Source organism: Manihot esculenta, chromosome 6 (genome assembly GCF_001659605.2).
Source record: "Manihot esculenta cultivar AM560-2 chromosome 6, M.esculenta_v8, whole genome shotgun sequence".
Classification (NCBI taxonomy): domain Eukaryota; kingdom Viridiplantae; phylum Streptophyta; class Magnoliopsida; order Malpighiales; family Euphorbiaceae; genus Manihot; species Manihot esculenta.
In genome coordinates, this window is record NC_035166.2 from 26838333 (window position 1) to 26857074 (window position 18742).

At 35.7% G+C, this 18742-nt stretch overlaps 3 protein-coding genes across 3 annotated transcripts; 2 read left to right on the plus strand and 1 right to left on the minus strand.

The window, feature by feature from the left end:
• The first annotated feature begins 4365 nt into the window (after positions 1-4365).
• LOC110617064 (carboxylesterase 1) lies at positions 4366-5819 on the plus strand. Its single transcript, XM_021759661.2, has one exon. The coding sequence runs from the start codon at positions 4541-4543 to the stop codon at positions 5519-5521; it is 981 nt and encodes a 326-aa protein (XP_021615353.1). The 5' UTR covers positions 4366-4540; the 3' UTR covers positions 5522-5819.
• A 665-nt stretch (positions 5820-6484) lies between these two features.
• On the plus strand, positions 6485-8192 carry LOC110618019 (carboxylesterase 1). Its single transcript, XM_021761017.2, has one exon. It carries the CDS (start codon positions 6772-6774, stop codon positions 7762-7764), a length of 993 nt encoding a protein of 330 aa, XP_021616709.1. The 5' UTR covers positions 6485-6771; the 3' UTR covers positions 7765-8192.
• An 8459-nt stretch (positions 8193-16651) lies between these two features.
• LOC110618250 (gibberellin 20 oxidase 1) lies at positions 16652-18528 on the minus strand. Its single transcript, XM_021761386.2, has 3 exons — positions 17735-18528; positions 17329-17650; positions 16652-17176 (listed from the first exon to the last, which is right to left on the minus strand). The coding sequence occupies exons 1-3, from the start codon at positions 18289-18291 to the stop codon at positions 16916-16918; spliced, it is 1140 nt and encodes a 379-aa protein (XP_021617078.1). The 5' UTR covers positions 18292-18528; the 3' UTR covers positions 16652-16915.
• Positions 18529-18742: the final 214 nt, after the last annotated feature.

Consider the following 18742-nt stretch of genomic DNA (forward strand, 5'->3'; position numbering starts at 1 on the left):
TACATTTGCTGCTGGGTTATACGACTAGGACAAGAAAATTTGATTATAAAATCCAGTAATTTTATATAGAAATAATTATTTTAGTCTAGACATCAATATTAAAATGCTCGAGTATTTGCTTGGCCTCACTTGAACTAGAAGAATGTTGAACCTGTTCATATATAGAAATAATTTAAGTGTAAAATTGACAAATTAGTCATAATTATGGTAAATTACACAATTAATCACATTTCATTAGCTTATTTAGTAAAGCATTACTTTGTCAACAAAATGAAACTCTGTAACTAAATTGTTGTTTTTAATAAATTGAGTTTTACTAAATCTAAAGGAGGATACTGTAAATTATCTTTAAAAATTTTATACTTATACTAAATATAATTATTGACTTTTAATTTTTTTTGTTAATAAAATAGTTATTTGACTATCTCATAAATTAAATTTCAAATAGAATTACATGAACAAAGAAGACCTTGACAACAATAGAATTCATAAAAAGATATATTTCGTTAGTGAGTTAGCTGAATAGGAAACCAAATAAAAGTAGTCCTATTTCTGCTGTGCAGAAGGAGATCTGCTAAACATATCATGCTGTTTTACAACTGTTGTTGAATAGGATAGATCTTTCTTTAATAACATAATAAAGATGGGTTCCGTTTTCTGAGATCATGATACGTCTAAAAAAAATAGAAGGTTCACGCTAACATATCCATCAATCACTTTATGAAAAAAAATCATTTTTCATTCTCCGAATTCACTAATATTCAGAGTAAGCAAACCGACCTTTTTAAAACACGCAGATCCTTTTTAGAGTTATAATTGTGCGTACAGCAGAATTGACAGATAAGATATGTGTAATAAACAAGATATAAGTAAAAGCGATTCAACATTTATTAGACGACTGCCAGCCACAAATGAATTATCTGACACGTTTGCCTCAGCACTCCACCATCGCATTCAATAGAACAATTTGTCAGAACGTTCCAAAATGGTCAATATATTAATATCACTGGACCAATTACGTTGCAAAAAAGATTTTTATAAATTTCAAATCCTAAAACTTTAAACTTCTCTCGAGAATTTCAATATTGTTCGAAAATCAGAAAAACCAGTTCAATCTACTCTCGAACCTCAATTACCTAATCACATCTATTAACTTCTCTATAAATTAAACTTTCGCCTACTGTGTAATCATCTCCTAATCTCATCGAATCTTAGACAAATCATTCTTCAAGATGGAGGACGGACCGGCTTCTAAGACTCATTTATTGAACTCTTGTGCAAATACAGAAGGAAGTTTAGGGTTTGTCATTATGCTTACACTAACGAAATTATTGCCAGCGTTCAATAAAAACATAGAAGTTGACTATACATACCACCCAACATTTAAAAAAAAAAAAAAGAAAGAAATATATATGATACATCTTTATCGTAGGGTGCATACAAGGAATGCATGATTTGGAATATAACACATACATGGTAAATATTAACGTTTGAGAGTAGTGGGAGGTGATCCTCCGTCCATATTTTGTTGTACTGGCGGATGGGAAGTTGCCGAGCAAGTGGGGACACTGTGCTTCCATTGTGGCATCCTATAGCCTAAAACGAGCCCTTCAATTATGAAGCAGATAGATATGTGACTCATAATTTTGATATAACTTGGATTTCATTGCATGTGACATGAGGTATGCAAATATCTATGAATGTAGCTGGTGTGTCAGCCACTACGCAGAAACCTTCAAGATTGCTCCTGCCTGCCGCCGTGCCATGCCTTGGCTGCAGGCCTGCAGAGAGCGTACAATGCAAAGGTTTTGAGATAGGGAACACGAGTCCTAGTGTATATTGCCTTTTTGGGTTGCTATTCTTTTTTAAGACACTCCCCTACTTCAAGGTCAAGCTCATCCCTCAGCCCTTCTCAAACTAATTACCAGTGAAATAGCCTCATCCACCAAGCAACCTTTGTTATGAAATGTGGCATCTCTTCCTCTTTTTTCACCAAGAAATTGTTCTGCTTTTTATATGAATTGCCATAATAATTTTCCCTTTTTGCCCCTTTTTTTTTTGACAAAATAAATTCCAGAAGTCCCAACTTTTTAAGTTGAAAGAAGAAAGTTTCGTAAAGTCAATTCAATAGCGGGCTCCTTTGCTTAGGTAAGTTAATTAAGTAGGGTGTTTTTTGAGCAGAAGAATTTCTAACCTTCATCAGGTCTTGAATTCAAGTTGGCTGCTGCCTGTTTTGCTTAATTTTGGCTTTTGCTAGTTTGGTCTTTTTTGTACCTAATCTTCACTTAGTACAATTTTGTAATGATATTTTTTTTAGATTTTTTTTTATTTAGTATATTGTTGCCAACTTAGACATTGTTACGCTATTTGCTAATATAAAAATGGATCAACAATACTAACTTACAAAAGTAAATTTAAAATAATAATTATAAATTGTTATCTAAATTATATATCATCCGCTGGATTTATCCATCCCATTACGAGGTCAGACCGATAGTAGCAGCCCATAATCAGAAGGCCCCTAAGCTCCAGAATAAGTCAGGCCCAACCCGGTCATCCTCCTGATCGGATTCTTATTTAAGTCACTCACTCAGACCGGCCCGGCCCATTTCAGCCTTAAAGCCAGTTCTTTCCTAGGTTCCGGTCCATTTCCCTTATACCCGATCACAAGAAGAAAAGACTGCGGATTCAGTCATTTCGCAGTCATGTCCACTCACGCGTCGAAGGGAATTAAATGCTTGGCTGACACAGAGGAGTCCTGGAGTTATCCCTACGTACGGACCTGCACTAAGAGGTAGGTGATCCTATAGCGGAGAGGCCATTTCGCGTGAAGGGGAAGAAAGAGAATAAAAGAGAGAAAATACTCTCCTCTAGGGCTAAATTTTTTTTAAATTCACATAACCCTTATAAAATTCTATTTTTCTGGATTTCAATTCATCATCATCCATAAATTAACAATAACAATTTAAAAATAATTGCATCTACTTCCTCCAACATAATATAAAGCGGTGTTATTTTTTTAATGGATAAAAGCATGACTAAAATTATAATATTATTAAATATAAAATAAATAATATTTTAAATATTTTATTATTTAATTAAAATTGATTTTTTATAAAAAAATTTAAATTACCTAATAATATTAAAATAATAATATTACAATTGCTATTAAAATACTATTATTTAAATCCTAAAATGTAATAGTGATCACATTAGACATGTTTGTAAGAAAACATCCTTAGCTAGAGATTAAGAAGAAGACTTGTGCTAACTTTTTACACATTCTCTATTAATAATGTTGTGACAATAATTTACAAATAATAAGAATAATATAAAATTTTAAGTAGTTCAACTATGTTATATTTACAGACATTCATCTTTCACTATCTATCCATAAAATCATTAATAAAACTTTAAGTTATTTATCCATTAACTCAATAATTTTTTTTTATATAAACTGCTCATAATAAATATATTAGTTATTCTCTTTCAATCTCTTCTAAAAATAACTCACCACAAATGATGTTTTTAATTGTTCCTCTCTTCATAGGATTGTGTTACACCATGATTGATAAAAAGTCCCTTTCCACAATAGCCAATAAACCCCTCTTAAAGTCTCTCACCACAATTGATAAAACCCTTCTCTTCAACTGAGTAGAGGCCACATAATTTAAATCTCATTCAATGTAAAAATAACACATAAATGAGAGAAGTATTTAAGTGTATTAAAGTCTAAAAAGTAGGTTTAGCATACTAAATGTCTAGTTTATATTATTAATAAATGTCTTTTTTGCAAATAAAAAAATTAACTAATAATATACAAAACATATATATATTGTTTCTGATGGTATCAAATTTATAAAAAAATAATACTTTAATTTTGATTTTTCTCTTCTCTATCATGGAGATCTATGATCTAAACCTTTATTTAAAAGAAAAAGAAAAGGAAATGAGGGCAGTCAGAGGATAGCCCAAACTCGGACGTTAGAATGTTGAGTTTAGGGGTGGAAGAGTCCATCTTGATAATCCAGATTTACTTCGAGGTTTGGGCCAAGCCCGACCTCCATCATTCCATTTCAAGCTACAAATACATTATTCATATTCAAATATATAAATGTATAAATTCTTTTTTTTTTTTTTAATTTTTGGTCTTGAAGCCGCCTGACCATTTTATCAATTTGGTATCAAATTTCAAGCTTCGACTTTCTTCATCTAATATTTAAGTAGCTTCGGCAATAAGCCGCGAAGCAGTGGTTGGTTGGTTTAAACTATAATCAAATCAAGACAAAGAACACCCAACAACTCTCCTTTGCTTGCATTTTTCTCCTCCTCGCTCCCAAATATTCAACATCAATTTATTTTTAGTGGTTGAAAAAGAAAATTTTTTTAAGAGTTCATTTTTAATTAAGCAATGAAGTTTACATTCAAGAAAAGAAAGGGGGACTTCTATATATACACATATTAGTTCACTTTGAAATTAGACATCGATCGTTTAATCATATTTCTCTGCGTTCCCAAGTCTCAATCGTAGCAATCAAACATGCCTGAAAGCAATACAGTGCAAATTCCTTCTTCCGATTATCAACCCCAAATCGTCTGTAATCCTGACGGCACCTATACGCGTCTTTTGCAAGTGCCAACCGTCCCTGCCTCGCCTGATCCCAACCAGTCCACCTCATCGGTCGTCTCCAAGGACATACCTATTAATCCCAGTAAACAAACTTGGCTACGGATATATCTTCCCCGCCGTGCGCTTGATTCTTCCTCTACCGCACACAACCTTCCTCTCATAGTTTACTATCATGGTGGAGGCTTTATTTTGTTGAGTGCAGCTTCTTGTGTAACGCATGATTTTTGCTTATTAATGTCTGAACAACTCGACGCAGTTGTAATCTCCGTTGATTACCGCCTAGCGCCGGAACACCGTCTACCGGCAGCTTATGAGGACGCCATTGAAGCTCTGCACTGTATCAGTACCAGCGAAGAAGACTGGTTGAGGAAATTTACTGATTTATCGAGCTGTTTTTTGATGGGCACTAGTGCAGGCGGTAATATTGCGTATCATGCAGGGCTACGAGCATGTGAGCAAGTTGAGGAGTTGGAACCATTGAAGATCAAGGGCTTGATACTGCACCATCCATACTTTGGAGGGTTAGAGAGAACCGGATCGGAGCTGAAAATGGTGAAGGACCCAATTTTGCCGCTGTCTGGAAATGATCTCATGTGGGAATTGTCATTGCCGGTGGGAGCAGACAGGGATCATGAATATTCTAATCCAATGGCTGGGCGTGGGTCAAACATGTTTGAAGATGTTCGGGCAAACGGATTACGGATTCTGGTGACGGGTTGCCACGGGGATCCGTTGATTGACAGGCAGGTGGAATTTGCCAATATGCTGGAGGAGAAAGGAGTGCGAACTGTGGCTCACTTTGGTGAGGGTTGCCATAGCGTGGAGTTAATTGAGATGTCTAAGGCTGACTCACTTTTTGTGGTTATCAAGGATTTCATGTTTTGCTTTTAGTGGACTATCTGCTCCATTTGAAAAAGAAAAAAAAATCATCAAATTGCTGAAGTAATATATGCAAAATATAAAATAATATATATATTTTTAAAAAAATGAATAAAATAACACTTATTATTTTTCAGATCTATATAAAATAACAAAGATGTATTTGTTTTATATAGAAAAATGAATCAAGTGTGACTTGTTAGCTTTTTATTTTATTTTATTTTATTTTTTTATCTTTGTTCTAGAAGGCTCACTAGTTCTTATCCCTCGTTTTTGACCAAAAGCTATTCCTAATAAATGAGTATTTTGCCAATTTATTCTGAAATCTTGATCTTTCAACTATCAAATTTCATAAATTCTGTTAAAAAGATATCCATAATCACAGTTTTAATGTGAAAGAACATGGATTCTCCCAAAAAAAGAAGTGAGAGAGCATATATATATATAATCATCATCTTCAAATTTAGAGTGTTATAATATAATGTAAAATCACATAAATTTAAATTTATTGGAAAAAAAATCCTTTTCTATATGCAGTAACCAGTTTTTCAATCACTATACTAATGTGTCAAAAATTTTAAATTATATAAATAATTTTAAATAAAAAAATGAAATTTTATTTTCCGCTCTTCAATTTCCCTTTCATTTTTTTACTATTTCCTCTATATTTTTTGCCTCCAAACAAAAGATTTTAACTTAAACAACCTTCTCATCTCATTTGTCTTTTCATTTTCATATTTTCTTTAAAAATCAACAAATTCATAAAAAAAATCATATAAACTGAAAATACAGTTAAATAAATTTCTTTATAAATAATTCATATAAAGTCTCCTAATAAATCGGATTGATCCAAAAATTTTTCTAAACTATAATATATAAATGGTCTTATTTCATCTATATCACCAAACCAAAGAAGCTCCATCATCATAGAAACGTTCCAAAAAAAGACGATAAGCTTGCAATTTTAAACCCAATTTTATAAAACGCTCCTTTATGTGTTTTGTTTTGAATTCTGTGGAAAGTAAATCTTTCCCACAAATAACTGTCGTCATGCATGGTTGTTTCCAACTCACGATCTGGTCCACAGTGGCTGTGGACATTCAACTCGCATTTCACACATTTTGTTTGCAAGCTAAATGGTTCACGTGTTGGGGACTGCTTCAATAATGACCCCTCCCCGCCTATTAAGTTGAGGCTTTCTTCATCCGTAAAACTGAGTTGATAACACGATATTACCATATTACCATTCAAACCAATCCATTATGTCAACTCAAACTCCACCGGAAAATCTCACCATCGATTCATACAAGCACCTCCGTATCATTCCGCTCCCTGACGGCACTATTCATCGCTTACCAGAAATTATAAGCTCATCACCCATACCTCATCGCCCTGTTCCTATTCTCACCAAAGACATCACTATTAATCAATCAAATAAAACCTGGGCCCGCATATTCGTACCCCAACAATCCCTAGATTACACTTCTTCCCACCCTAAGCTTCCTCTTATTGTTTGGTTCCATGGCGGAGGCTTCATACTTTGCAGCGCCGCTTCAACCATTTGGCACGATTCCTGTGTAAACCTTGCTATTGAGCTCGCTGCTATTGTCGTATCCATAGAGTACCGCCTCGCTCCCGAGCACCGTCTGCCAGCTGCTTATGAGGATGCTGTGGAGGCACTGTACTGGATTAAATCAAGTCCTGATGAGTGGTTCAGAGTATTTGCTGATCTTAGCAATTGTTTCCTCATGGGGAATAGTGCAGGCGCTAATATTGCTTACCGTGCTGGGCTCCGAGTAGCTGAGACAGTGGAAGATCTAGATCCCTTAAAGATCAAGGGTCTAATATTGAGCCAACCCTTCTTCGGTGGGTCAAAGAGGACAGAATCGGAGTTGAGGATGGTGAACGATCCGATATTACCACTTTGTTCGAGTGATCTGATGTGGGACTTAGCTTTGCCAATCGGTGCTGACCGTGATCATGAGTATTGCAATCCAACGGTACTGGAGGGAGATTCGAAGGCGCTGATTAAAATTAGGGAATTAGGATGGAGGATCTTCGTTCATTGGGGTGATGGAGATCTACTGATGGACCGTCAAGGTGAGTTGGTAAAAATACTGAGAGAGAAGGGTATAATAGTTGAGAGTCATTTTGTGGAGGGACATTGCCATGGAGTAGAGGTCGTAGATCCCTCCAAGTATAAGGCCATGTATGTGGCTTACAAAAGTTTCATTTCATCTTCAGTGCTGGCCTAGTTCTCTCGTCTCCTTCTTTTTTCACCGCCAGAGGTTAGGTTTTCTTCCGTCGATCCGTCGGTTCTCCCCTGCCCCTCCAGCAATTTGGTTCTGTCCAAGTTCAATGACGTCCCTATCAATCAAGTCCCTGATTCCCACTCCAATTCCTTCTCATAACTATACTTCCCCGGCGGAATGTTTATTTTATTGACTGCAGCCTCTACAACTTTTCACGAATTTTGTTCAACCTTTGCCGCTTAAATCCATGCCATACGTGATAGTTGCATCCTCTGAGAATCGTCGGCTTCCCGGAGCATGTGATGATCCCGGTGGAGGCTCTTCACTGGATAAAACCCACTGATGAAGTTTTGTCGAGAGAGCACGTGGATTATGTGCAAACTGCTTGATGTATAAATATTCAATCAATAAAAAATTTTAATTTGTATTTCTATGTTTTTTTTTTTGAAATGGAATTTGTATTTCTATGTTAATATCAGTATAATATAAATAAAATACCCTATGTTTGAATGGAAAATTCAAAATTCAAAATTAATAAGTTATATGTTTTATTTTTTTTTTATTAGAGAAATAAATTAAGTCTACAAATACGGAGAGCATTTTATTTTATTCGTTGTAAATATGAAATGACTTGTAAAATTCACCATAAATGACTTGTACAATTGAATTTTAAAAGAATTATAAAATAATATTATTTAGAATTCAGTATACAATGTTTTCAACAAGTAAAATGGTCTTGTTTACACTGCAATTAAATCTAAATTCTTGAAATGCAAATTTTCGTTATGGGCAGCGTTGATAGACAAGCCCCAAAGAGAAATCTAAATGTCTTAATTCAATAACTTCAGTTAACTGTTTTTTTTTTTTTTAAATTACATTTTACATTAACACTTAAATAAATCAGTTTTACTAAAATATTTTTATAATTTATAAATATTAAAATTATTTAGTTTAATTAAACTAGTTAGTAATTTTAATATTTACAAATTAAAAAAAAATTCATTATTTAGAATTAAATTAGGGGTTTTATTTTTTGCTCTATTTTATTACACCTACAGCACTAACACATATGGGTGACCATGGAGAATTAGGCGTGGCTGATGCAGTTGATGACTTTATAACCCTTGAAAATCAAAGGGCTGATATTGCATGATCCGTTCTTTTCTTGGATCCACAAGACAGAATCAGAGTTGAGGTTGGAGAATGCCATGTTTTGCCCGCAAGAGCAACTTAAATCTAATGTAGAATCCATATTTACCCATCGGATGGATCATCAGGAAAATCGAATCAAGCAGTGAGAGAGGAGGGGGAACGGTGATCGACCACCAATAGGAGGTGGTGAAGCTGATGGAAGGAAAAGGGAACAGTGTAAAAATGAAGGTTTCATGGGCTTGAAATTTTTGAGCCCAGAAAAGTTCGGGCAACGCTTGAGGCCATAAAAGATCTCGTGGAACCTCCAATGTCCAAAATAAATATATATATTAGAGATAGTTGCCTGAATGATGGGCTATGACATAGATTGGATTTGTCTTTTTGTTTATTAAAATAAAATTTAAAAAAATCGTACAAACAAAATAATACGACGAAGTTGCTTTGTCATGATTATTGGCATTAACATAAGCTACACTTTGTTTGTTTTTCACTTTGGTTGCTAGCCACTATGACAAATATAATGACGTTGGTAACTTATTATAAAAAATTATTTCATAATAATTTATTTTTAATAAAAACTTGATTTGTAATCTATTTTAAATAAAAATAAATAAAAACAATGATTTCATTACTATTGGATTTTCTTTCTTCTTTTCTTTTCTTACTATTTTAGTTGATAAGGCCTTCTTGCCCTATATGAAAAAACAGGCCCAACGTTGTGTTGTTTTGGGCCTTTAATGCATTCGTCTACAATCAGATTATTACAGGATATCATTTTCATTTGCCACACAGGAACAGCAGAAAACATGAGAGTTCCGAAAATATGTCATGTTTAATGAGCAAGCATTCTTGGTGCAAGAGTTCTGTGCTAAATACTAATGTCGTTTTCAAATTAAATTAATTTAAAAAATTATTTACTGTCTTTGAGATTTTTTCTTAAAAAAGTATATATATTGGAATCACCATTGTTGTGATGTATTTTAGAATTGGAAAAGTTATATTATATCTTGAATTTCAAAGCTGGAAATTTTATAGTTACAGCAAAAAACAGAAAAACTAAAAAATAGAGTAGCTAGACTAAAAATCAGTGACCACTACTGCCACTTCTTGCTCAACAGAAAAATATAAACAAAATATCTTGCTAAAAAATAGCTGAAGACTAGGACAACGTGAAGACCAAGTTTATTGTGGAAAAGGTCCTGATACATCTGCCAACATTCTCCTCCTGGATCAGGAACTGCAAACTCCCAGCTTCTCCCTAAGAAGCTCAAATTTGTTAACATGAAGTGCCTTCGTAAATATATCTGCAATCTGACTTTCTGTGTTGCAGTGCACCAACATCACTTCACCATTCTTCTGGACCTCTCTTAAGTAATAAAACTTAATATTAAAATGCTTGGTTCTCCTATAAAACACTGGATTTTGAGATATAGCTATGGCAGCCTGATTATCTACAAAAATCACAGTGCTGTCAACTTCTTTCAGCTGCAAATCTACCATAATCTTCCTAAGCCACAGTGCTTGATTAGCCGCAGCCGTTGCTGCTACAAACTCAGCTTGTGCTGTTGATTGTGCCACAATCTCTTATTTCTTGGAACACCACGAAAAACAGCCTGACCCAAAGGTAAAACAGTAACCAGAGGTGCTTTTCATATCATCAAAGGACCCCGCCCAATTACTGTCAGAAAATCCATAAAGCTTAAAATTCTGACTTTTGCTGAACTTTATGCCATAACTTTGAGTTCCTTTGAGATATCTAACCACACGTTTAGCTACCATCATGTGTATTTTGCTGGCACAATTTAGAAACCTTGATAAGACACTTACAGGATACAAGATGTCAGGTCTTGTTGCTGCAAGATACATTAAACATCCGATCAAGCTTCTATACACCCCTTCATCAACACATTCAGCTCCATCTTCTTTCTGCAACTTCTCTTTTTGATTCATCGGAGTATTCACACTTTTGCACTCATCCATTCTGAAACGCTTCAGAATTTCCTTCAAGTATTTCTGTTGACATATAAAAACTTCGTTCTGGGCTTGTTTTACTTCCATTCCGAGAAAGTAATTCATCTCTCCAAGATCTGTCATATCAAAGACCTTCATCATCTCCTGCTTGAATTCTTGAATCTTCACAACAGAGTTACCTGTTACAAGTAAATCATCTACATAGAGAGAGATGATTATAATTTCAGAACCAGCTTTTTTAACATACAAAGTTGATTCACTCAAACTTTTTTCAAAGCCCAAATACAGCAAATAATCATCTATTCTGCTGTACCAAGCTCGTGGAGCTTGTTTTAGCTCGTAAAGAGCTTTCTTTAACAAGCAAACCTTCTCCTCATGTCCCGGCACAGTGAAACCATCTGGCTGTTCAATAAAAATTTCTTCCTGCAATGTACCATTCAAAAAAGCCGATTTCACGTCAAGCTGGAAAAGTTTCCAACCTTGTTGTGCCGCTAGCGCCAACAAAATTCTGATTGTGTCCATCCTTGCGACTGGAGCAAAAGTTGCAGAGAAGTCTACTCCCCAAATTTGTGCATAGCCCTTCACCACTAGCCTCGCTTTATGCTTGTTCAATGAGCCATCAGGATTTAATTTTGTCCTGAATACCCATTTCACCCCAATCACTTTTCTATCTTGAGGTCTTTTGACTAGCACCCAAGTTTGATTTTTTTCAATCATAGCCAGCTCCTCCTCTATTGCTTTCACCCAATTTTTGTCGGCTTTTGCTTCCTCATAACTTGCTGGTTCAAAAAAAGCAACGTTACATCTTTGATAAACATTTGAAAGTGTTCTCGTTCCTCTTACAGGTACATCAGCAATTGATTCATCAGGAACAAGAGGTACAATCTGCTCTTCAGTTGGAGAGCTCTCATTCCAGTCCCACTATTCATGTTCAAGAAACTGAACATCTCTGCTTGTTACAACCTTCCCTGTGTGAGGTTGAAAAATCCTGTAGGCTTTAGAAACTGAACTATAGCCAACAAAAATTCCTTGTTCAGCTTTCTCATCTAGTTTGTCTCTTTTAACATGTGGAACATGCGAAAAACAAAGAGAACCAAGAATTTTAAGATTAGTCAAATCTGGTTTGACACCATGCCAAGCTTCATACGAAGTCTTCTTTCCCACTGCTCTTGTAGGCAGCCTATTCAGCAAGAAAACAACAGTATTTGCTGCTTCTGCCCAGAATTTTTTTGGAAGATTCTTCTCATGTAACAAACACCGAGCCATCTCCATAATAGTTCTGTTCTTCCTCTCACTGACTCTGTTTTGTTGTGGAGAATAAGGGACCGTAAGCTGGTGCTCAATTCCAGCTTCTTCGCAAAATAAATTGAATTTCTCTGAAGTGTATTCAGTGCCATTATCTGATCTAATGACCTGAATCCTACAACTGCTTTGATTTTCAATCCAATTTCTAAATTTCATGAAAATCCCAGCAACCTCCGATTTAAACTTCATGAAGTATATCCAATACATTCTTGTTAAATCATCAATAAATACTATGTAATACCTGCTGCCATTCAGCGAAGGAGTTCATTGTGGGCCACATAAATCAGTATGGATTAGCTGTAACCTCTTGGTAGCTCTCCATATAGATGTTCTGAAAGGAAATTTGATTTGCTTCCCAAGCATACACGTCTTGCAGCTTGTAAAATATTTCCCCAGATTCGGCATACCTCGAACAAGATCATTTTGCTGCATGAACAGCAAGGCTTGATGATGAAAGTGCCCCAATCGTTTATGCCAAGTATCTGAAACAGTGAGCTGACACGAAAAAGCCATTTGCTCCTCCTCCATAGGATTCAAAGAAAAACTTCTCTGCCGCATCTTGATTCTGAAAAGTTCTTGACCACTTGGATCGAAAATCAGACACATACTATCTTCAAACAAAAGTTTGAACCCTTTCTCCAATAACTATCCCACACTTAGCAAATTCTGGTCAATTTCAGGAACATACAGAACTTCAGAAATTATTTTTATACTTGTAGGGCTTTCAATGGCAACCGTCCCCTCTCCTTCAGCTGTGATGAATTCTCCATTCCCAATTTTGACCCTTGAGCTTGCTGATTTGTCAAGCTCTCTGAACAGCTCCTCACAATTGGTCATGTGGTTTGTACAACCACTATCAACAAGCCAATTTTTGCTTGATGTTTTTGACACAAAACATGAAGCAACAAAGAATTGTTCTGTCTCTTGTTGAGTTACAACTTGTGCATCACCTTGCTGCTGAGACTCCTTCTCTTTGTAAATTATCTCTGCATGCCCAAGTTTGTTACATCTTCTACACCTCATGTCAGGCTTTCTCCAACACTTGTAATGAGGATGATTTTTCCTGCCACAGTGTTGACAAGGAGAATATTTACCTCCTTTGTTCGTGTTGGAGTTTTCCTCGACAGCTGCCTTTTCTGAACCTCCTGCTGCTCCTTTCTTTCCTTTCCACTTTTTATTTTTGTCTCCAGAATTTTGCTGCCATTTGGCTTGCAAAGCTCCTTTAGTAGATCCTTCTTGTCGCATCATTCTCCTCTGTTCTTGTGCCTGTAGTGAACTTACTAACTCTGCCAAGCTGATTTTAGTAAGATCTTTAGTATTTTCCAATGAAGCAATGGTCGCCTCATATCTTTCAGGCAATGATACAAGAATTTTTTGAACTATTCTGTTATCGGTAAGTTCTGCACCAAGTATCCTTACCTTATTTGCAATGCCAGACAGCCTGTCAACATACGCCTTTACCGTTTCCGATTCCTTCATATGTTGCATCTCAAACTCTCGAACCAGGTTCAAAACTTTCATTCCTTTGATTCGTTCATCTCCCTTATACTCATCCTTGAGAAAATCCCAAATAGCTTTAGCTGAGCCAAGGGACATAATCTTACTGAAAATGGTAGAAGAAACTGCAGCAAACAAGCAGTTTTTTGCTTTGGATTTTTTCGTCTTTCTTTCCTTGTGAACTTTGATCTGAGCCATGGTTGGATTGCTTGGCAAGGGAGGTACCTCGTAATCCTCCTCTACAGCTTCCCACAAATCACACGCATCCAAATATGCTTCCATTCTTACTGCCCAAACTTGATAGTCTTCTCCATCAAACACAGGTGGAGCAGCTATCGAAAAAGAACTTTCACCTTCCATTAAAGAAGTCTTACAGCAGCAGAATTATAAACTGCGTTTTTTTTTTTAAAAAAAACACTCTCACAGATCCCGTAAGATAAGAGGGCTCTGATACCACTGATATATTTTAGAATTGGAAAAGTTATATTATATCTTGAATTTCAAAGCTGAAAATTTTATAGTTACAGCAAAAAACAGAAAAGTTAAAAAATAAAGTAGCTAAGCTAAAAATCAGTGACCACTACTGCCACTTCTTACTCAACAGAAAAATATAAACAAAATATCTTGCTAAAAAATAGCTAAAGACTAGGACAACGTGAAGACCAAGTTTATTGTGGAAAAGGTCTGATACATCTGCCAACAGTTGTATAGAATTTAAGGGAGAGAAGCTAAGAGATATGAGTGACTGTGAAGATATACATGAACATATATATATTTCGTCGTTTTTTTTTCCCTGATGAGATCTCTATATGGACATTTCATTATCTAGATATGCAGCCAAGGGAAAGGACAAGGAAATAGAAGGAATAAGATTTTGTAACGTAATTAAATAGCCATTGTTGTGTGTTGGACATCCTGGCACGTAATTATGGAAGAAGGGATCTAATTATTGTAAAATAAAAATCAATTGTTGAGAAAGAGACTAGGTATCCCAAGTATCAACTCAATCTGATCATGCTGTTCGTCATCATGTGGTCCTAATGCGTCTAAATTAGCCAACTCGAGCTAACCAAAACTGAGCTCATCTTGCAAGTAATAGTGGTGGATTATTATAACTCATCATGTAATAAACAAAAGGGATGCTAGGGTTTTCACTGTTACACACGTTTGTCTCATACGCCATGAAAACTAGAACTATAAATTAACCACAAATAATGGGAGTAGCCAATAGGGTAGCCTAGGATATAAAAAATCAAAGATAAAGAATTTAAAGCCAAAAATTATTATATGGGAAATCGTTTGAACTGTTGCTTTGTTGCTTTAGGTATTTGTTTATGGGGGGAGAGTTTTGTTAGTACTCGTTTTGGCTTTATTATCTCTTTCACTTGCTTCTTATTCAACATGATAACGACACATTTACCCATAAAAACAAAAACCCAGTTTGTCCATACCAAAATTCAAACAAATAAAAAATTGTTGCATGGTAAGCACTGGATAGAGACCTCTCATGTGCATTGGTCCCAACATTTGAAGTGAATCTACCACGCCATGATTGAAGAGTCTCTACACAATCATGGTAGATTTCTTTCAGGGCTTTTGATTCATACAGGAAACATGTGGGTGCTCTCTACTGTTGGAAACATCAAAGTTTTCCTTCTTTGTTCAAGTCCAACATCCCATGTACTTGTTTATATTTTTGGTTAATATCCTATGTTGCTTTAATTTCTTCGTCCATCAAAAAACTTGAAAATTTTTTTTTCTTTAATTTGATGATAGAGTAGCTAGGAGAGAGTAAATAAGATTTGAAGAAATGATTGATGAATCATGTGATTGGTGAATGCTTTTATTGGGAGAAGTAATAAAAAAGATGACAAAGTTATGAAAGAGAGTGAAGAGATTAGGCAAGTGGGGAGAATTAAGAAAAAGATTTAAAAGAAGAAGAAAGAGAGGAAGGTGTCAAAAAATGGATGGATGGAAAACAGGTGATGAGGTGGGTATCCATGAAAGAAATCCTAAGAAAATGTCGTTTAGCAACAAGGGAATTGTTTATAAAAATGTAAAATTGGAGATGGATTAGAGAGCGGTGCCAGGACAAACAACAAATGTTGCCACGTGATGCGGGCCTTTTCGACTGGAATGCCACTGTCGTTGTCCTTACCTGTGGCGGCTGTTTACCCCAACAATTTCACCACTAATGCTTTATTTACTTTCTTATTCTCTAAAATTTTATACAGTATCAACCTTTAAATCTTTATTATTATTATTATTATTATTTAATATTTATATTCAAAATTTGACTTATATTACTTCATTAAAAATTTAAATGATTTATGTCGTTAAATTATCTTTCGAATTAATATATTTTATTTTATCAGTAATGAGAATATAAAAGTAATTTATTTTTTTCTTTTAGAAAAAAAGAGAAGATAAATGGAATCTCATAGGGAAAGTTAAAAGAGGGAAGATATAAATTACTTGATTAGAATATATGGATGGGTGAAATGATGAGCTTATAATTACACATGGGGAGTTGCAAATTTCTAAAGTTTTTTTAAATCCAGAAAGAATGTTGCTGCGTTTAAGGACAGACACCACGACAAATGTTGCTACAATTCCTTCCCATTTCTATATTCAAAATCAACCACACTTTTTTTTTTTTTTTTTTTTAAATATTATTTAACATAACAATAATGAAAAAACCAAATGCACCCACGAATACATTACGCACTGTCAATCCTCTGGATTTTAGCAACCTAGCTATTCCTCTGAATCAATCAATTACGAAGTAGGCCATACCCTTTGCTTTGGACTTATTGTTTGATGTTGCATGGAATCATTTCATTTTCTATTTCTTATAAGATTTTTATTTTTCTTTAATCAACTTGTAATTAAATAAAATTTTCTTAACTGGGTGTCTTAGAGAAATAACGCTGGTAATAACTTACAAGTTTTTTTTAGAGGGGTGGGAGAGGAATATTCTTCCTATATTATGAAAGAAAAATACAAAAATTTAGCACATCCAAGTTTTTATTGGTTCATTCTATGGCCCTTGTCTTGACTTTTAGCTGATGAGGAAAAAGCTAGTTACAGACCCACTGAACATAAAAACTGGCATTTTTTTTTGTGTAAGTTATAGAGCTATTTGTCTTCCTCCAAATCTCAATGTCACATTCCTTTCCCAAAAAGACCAATACCATGCCCAGCCTCTTAGCTACCCCACTCTCTTCAGCTACTGTCTCTGTTGAAGCCAATTTGTGAACATTTCAAGGGTCTTCATGTCGGCTCTGTAATGCTTCTGTGTGAATTCAAGAAGCATGGCCCATGTAAAATCTGGATATACTCTTGGGTTGCAACTGTCCACAACTTCTTTTGGTGGAATTACCATCTTATCACTCCTTGGACACAGAAAAAATGCCAGTGATTTCCTTGGTGTCTCGCTGTTCACTACGGCTCTATGCAAGCAACTCTTGTATCTCCCATTTGAAAGAGCCTTTAACAAAAACAAAGAAATCCCAATATTAGAAACACTTATTCAAATCTTATCCTCTGCTCCTGCAGTCTAATTATCATCGACTTATTATTAACCAACATATCATATCATAACATATATTATATATATTTAGTAATGTAAAAACAACTTACCATGAAGGTGTCGCCTATGTTAACGACAAAAGCTTCGAAATTCGGGCTAATTGAACGCCATTCATTGTCTACGAAAACTTGAAGACCACCCACTCGGTCTTGATGAAGGATGGTTAATGATGTTGGATCGCAATGAGGCCCAGTTCCTAAAGTCAGGTCAGGTTTTTGGCATGGAGGATAGTAGTTAAGCCTCATTATGGAATCATTTTCTTCGAAAAATTCCCTGAAATGGGCTTTGCTCACTCCAAGGCTCATTCCCAGGAGTTCCATGATTCCCAGCGATAGAGTGCTCATAGACTCGCAATACTTCTGGTACACCTTCCTGGAAACACAACATAGAAGAAAACATTAACTAATGAATCATTTGTTATAAATTATATAACTGTTGTTCGGGTCTCTGTCTTACCCGAATTCTGCGTAACTGTCACCCATTGTGTTATGGAAATAGTCTTGGACGAGTTTTGGAGAGTTTTTCTCAGCAGAATAGCGAAAAGAAAGCGTTTCTTTCCAGGGAAGCTTGGAGGAAAACCTGCCAGTGAAGCTACTGGCATATCCACAGTACTCGCCAATTTTTCTCTGAGCCCTTTGCTTATCACAGAGTGGCAATTCAAAGAAGTTGTCCATGTATCGATGGGCGTCAGCTATAAGATGTGGATCGACTCCGTGATTAACAACGAGAAAGAAACCGTGCTTCTGGCATGCCTCGCCGATTAGCCTTGAAGCCTCCATTGCGGAAACAGGGTCACCAGATAGGAACCCACCCAAGTCAATAAGTGGAACAGGGAGTTCTGGTGCATTAGCGCTAGGCTTTTCATCATCTGGCCAAACGAACTGTTGGGGTATGTTGGATTGGTAACTGAGCAATCTGGCATCGAAAACTAAAGGTTTCCGATCATCTTTGCGTTCTTCTTTAGGATGGTGCTGAGGTAATGAAGGCATGGTCTTGATGCAGTCTACTGCCATTGCATTAAAATGATCAATTGATGTGATAGAAGAAGAAGAAGAAAAGAAATAAGCGTAATTATGTGAGAGGAGAGCTAGGCGTCTTGAGCTGAAAGAAATGCCAAGACCGCTCTCATCGGGAAGATGGGTGAACAAAATTGGAATCTTATAGCTCCCTCTCTGGGGTTCGTGGGTATTTGTTTTTTGCAAAGGAGGGCTTCTGAAGAGAAAGCTTTGCAATTTGAGGTGCTTCTCAATGAGAAAATTAGGTGATGGTCCAATTTACTGAAGTTGTGTCCTTTTTATAGTTGCCAGGGAAGCCTTGACAATGCCAATGCCAATGGCTTTTTCTTTTTTGGCGTTTCTTGGTGGAGAGAGAGATGCTAGTCTCACCTGTGAACCCTCTTCTCAATTATATCAAAGAACTTGCTGTGCTTCCCACCTTACACCCAGAATCCCAACTTCTGGTTCT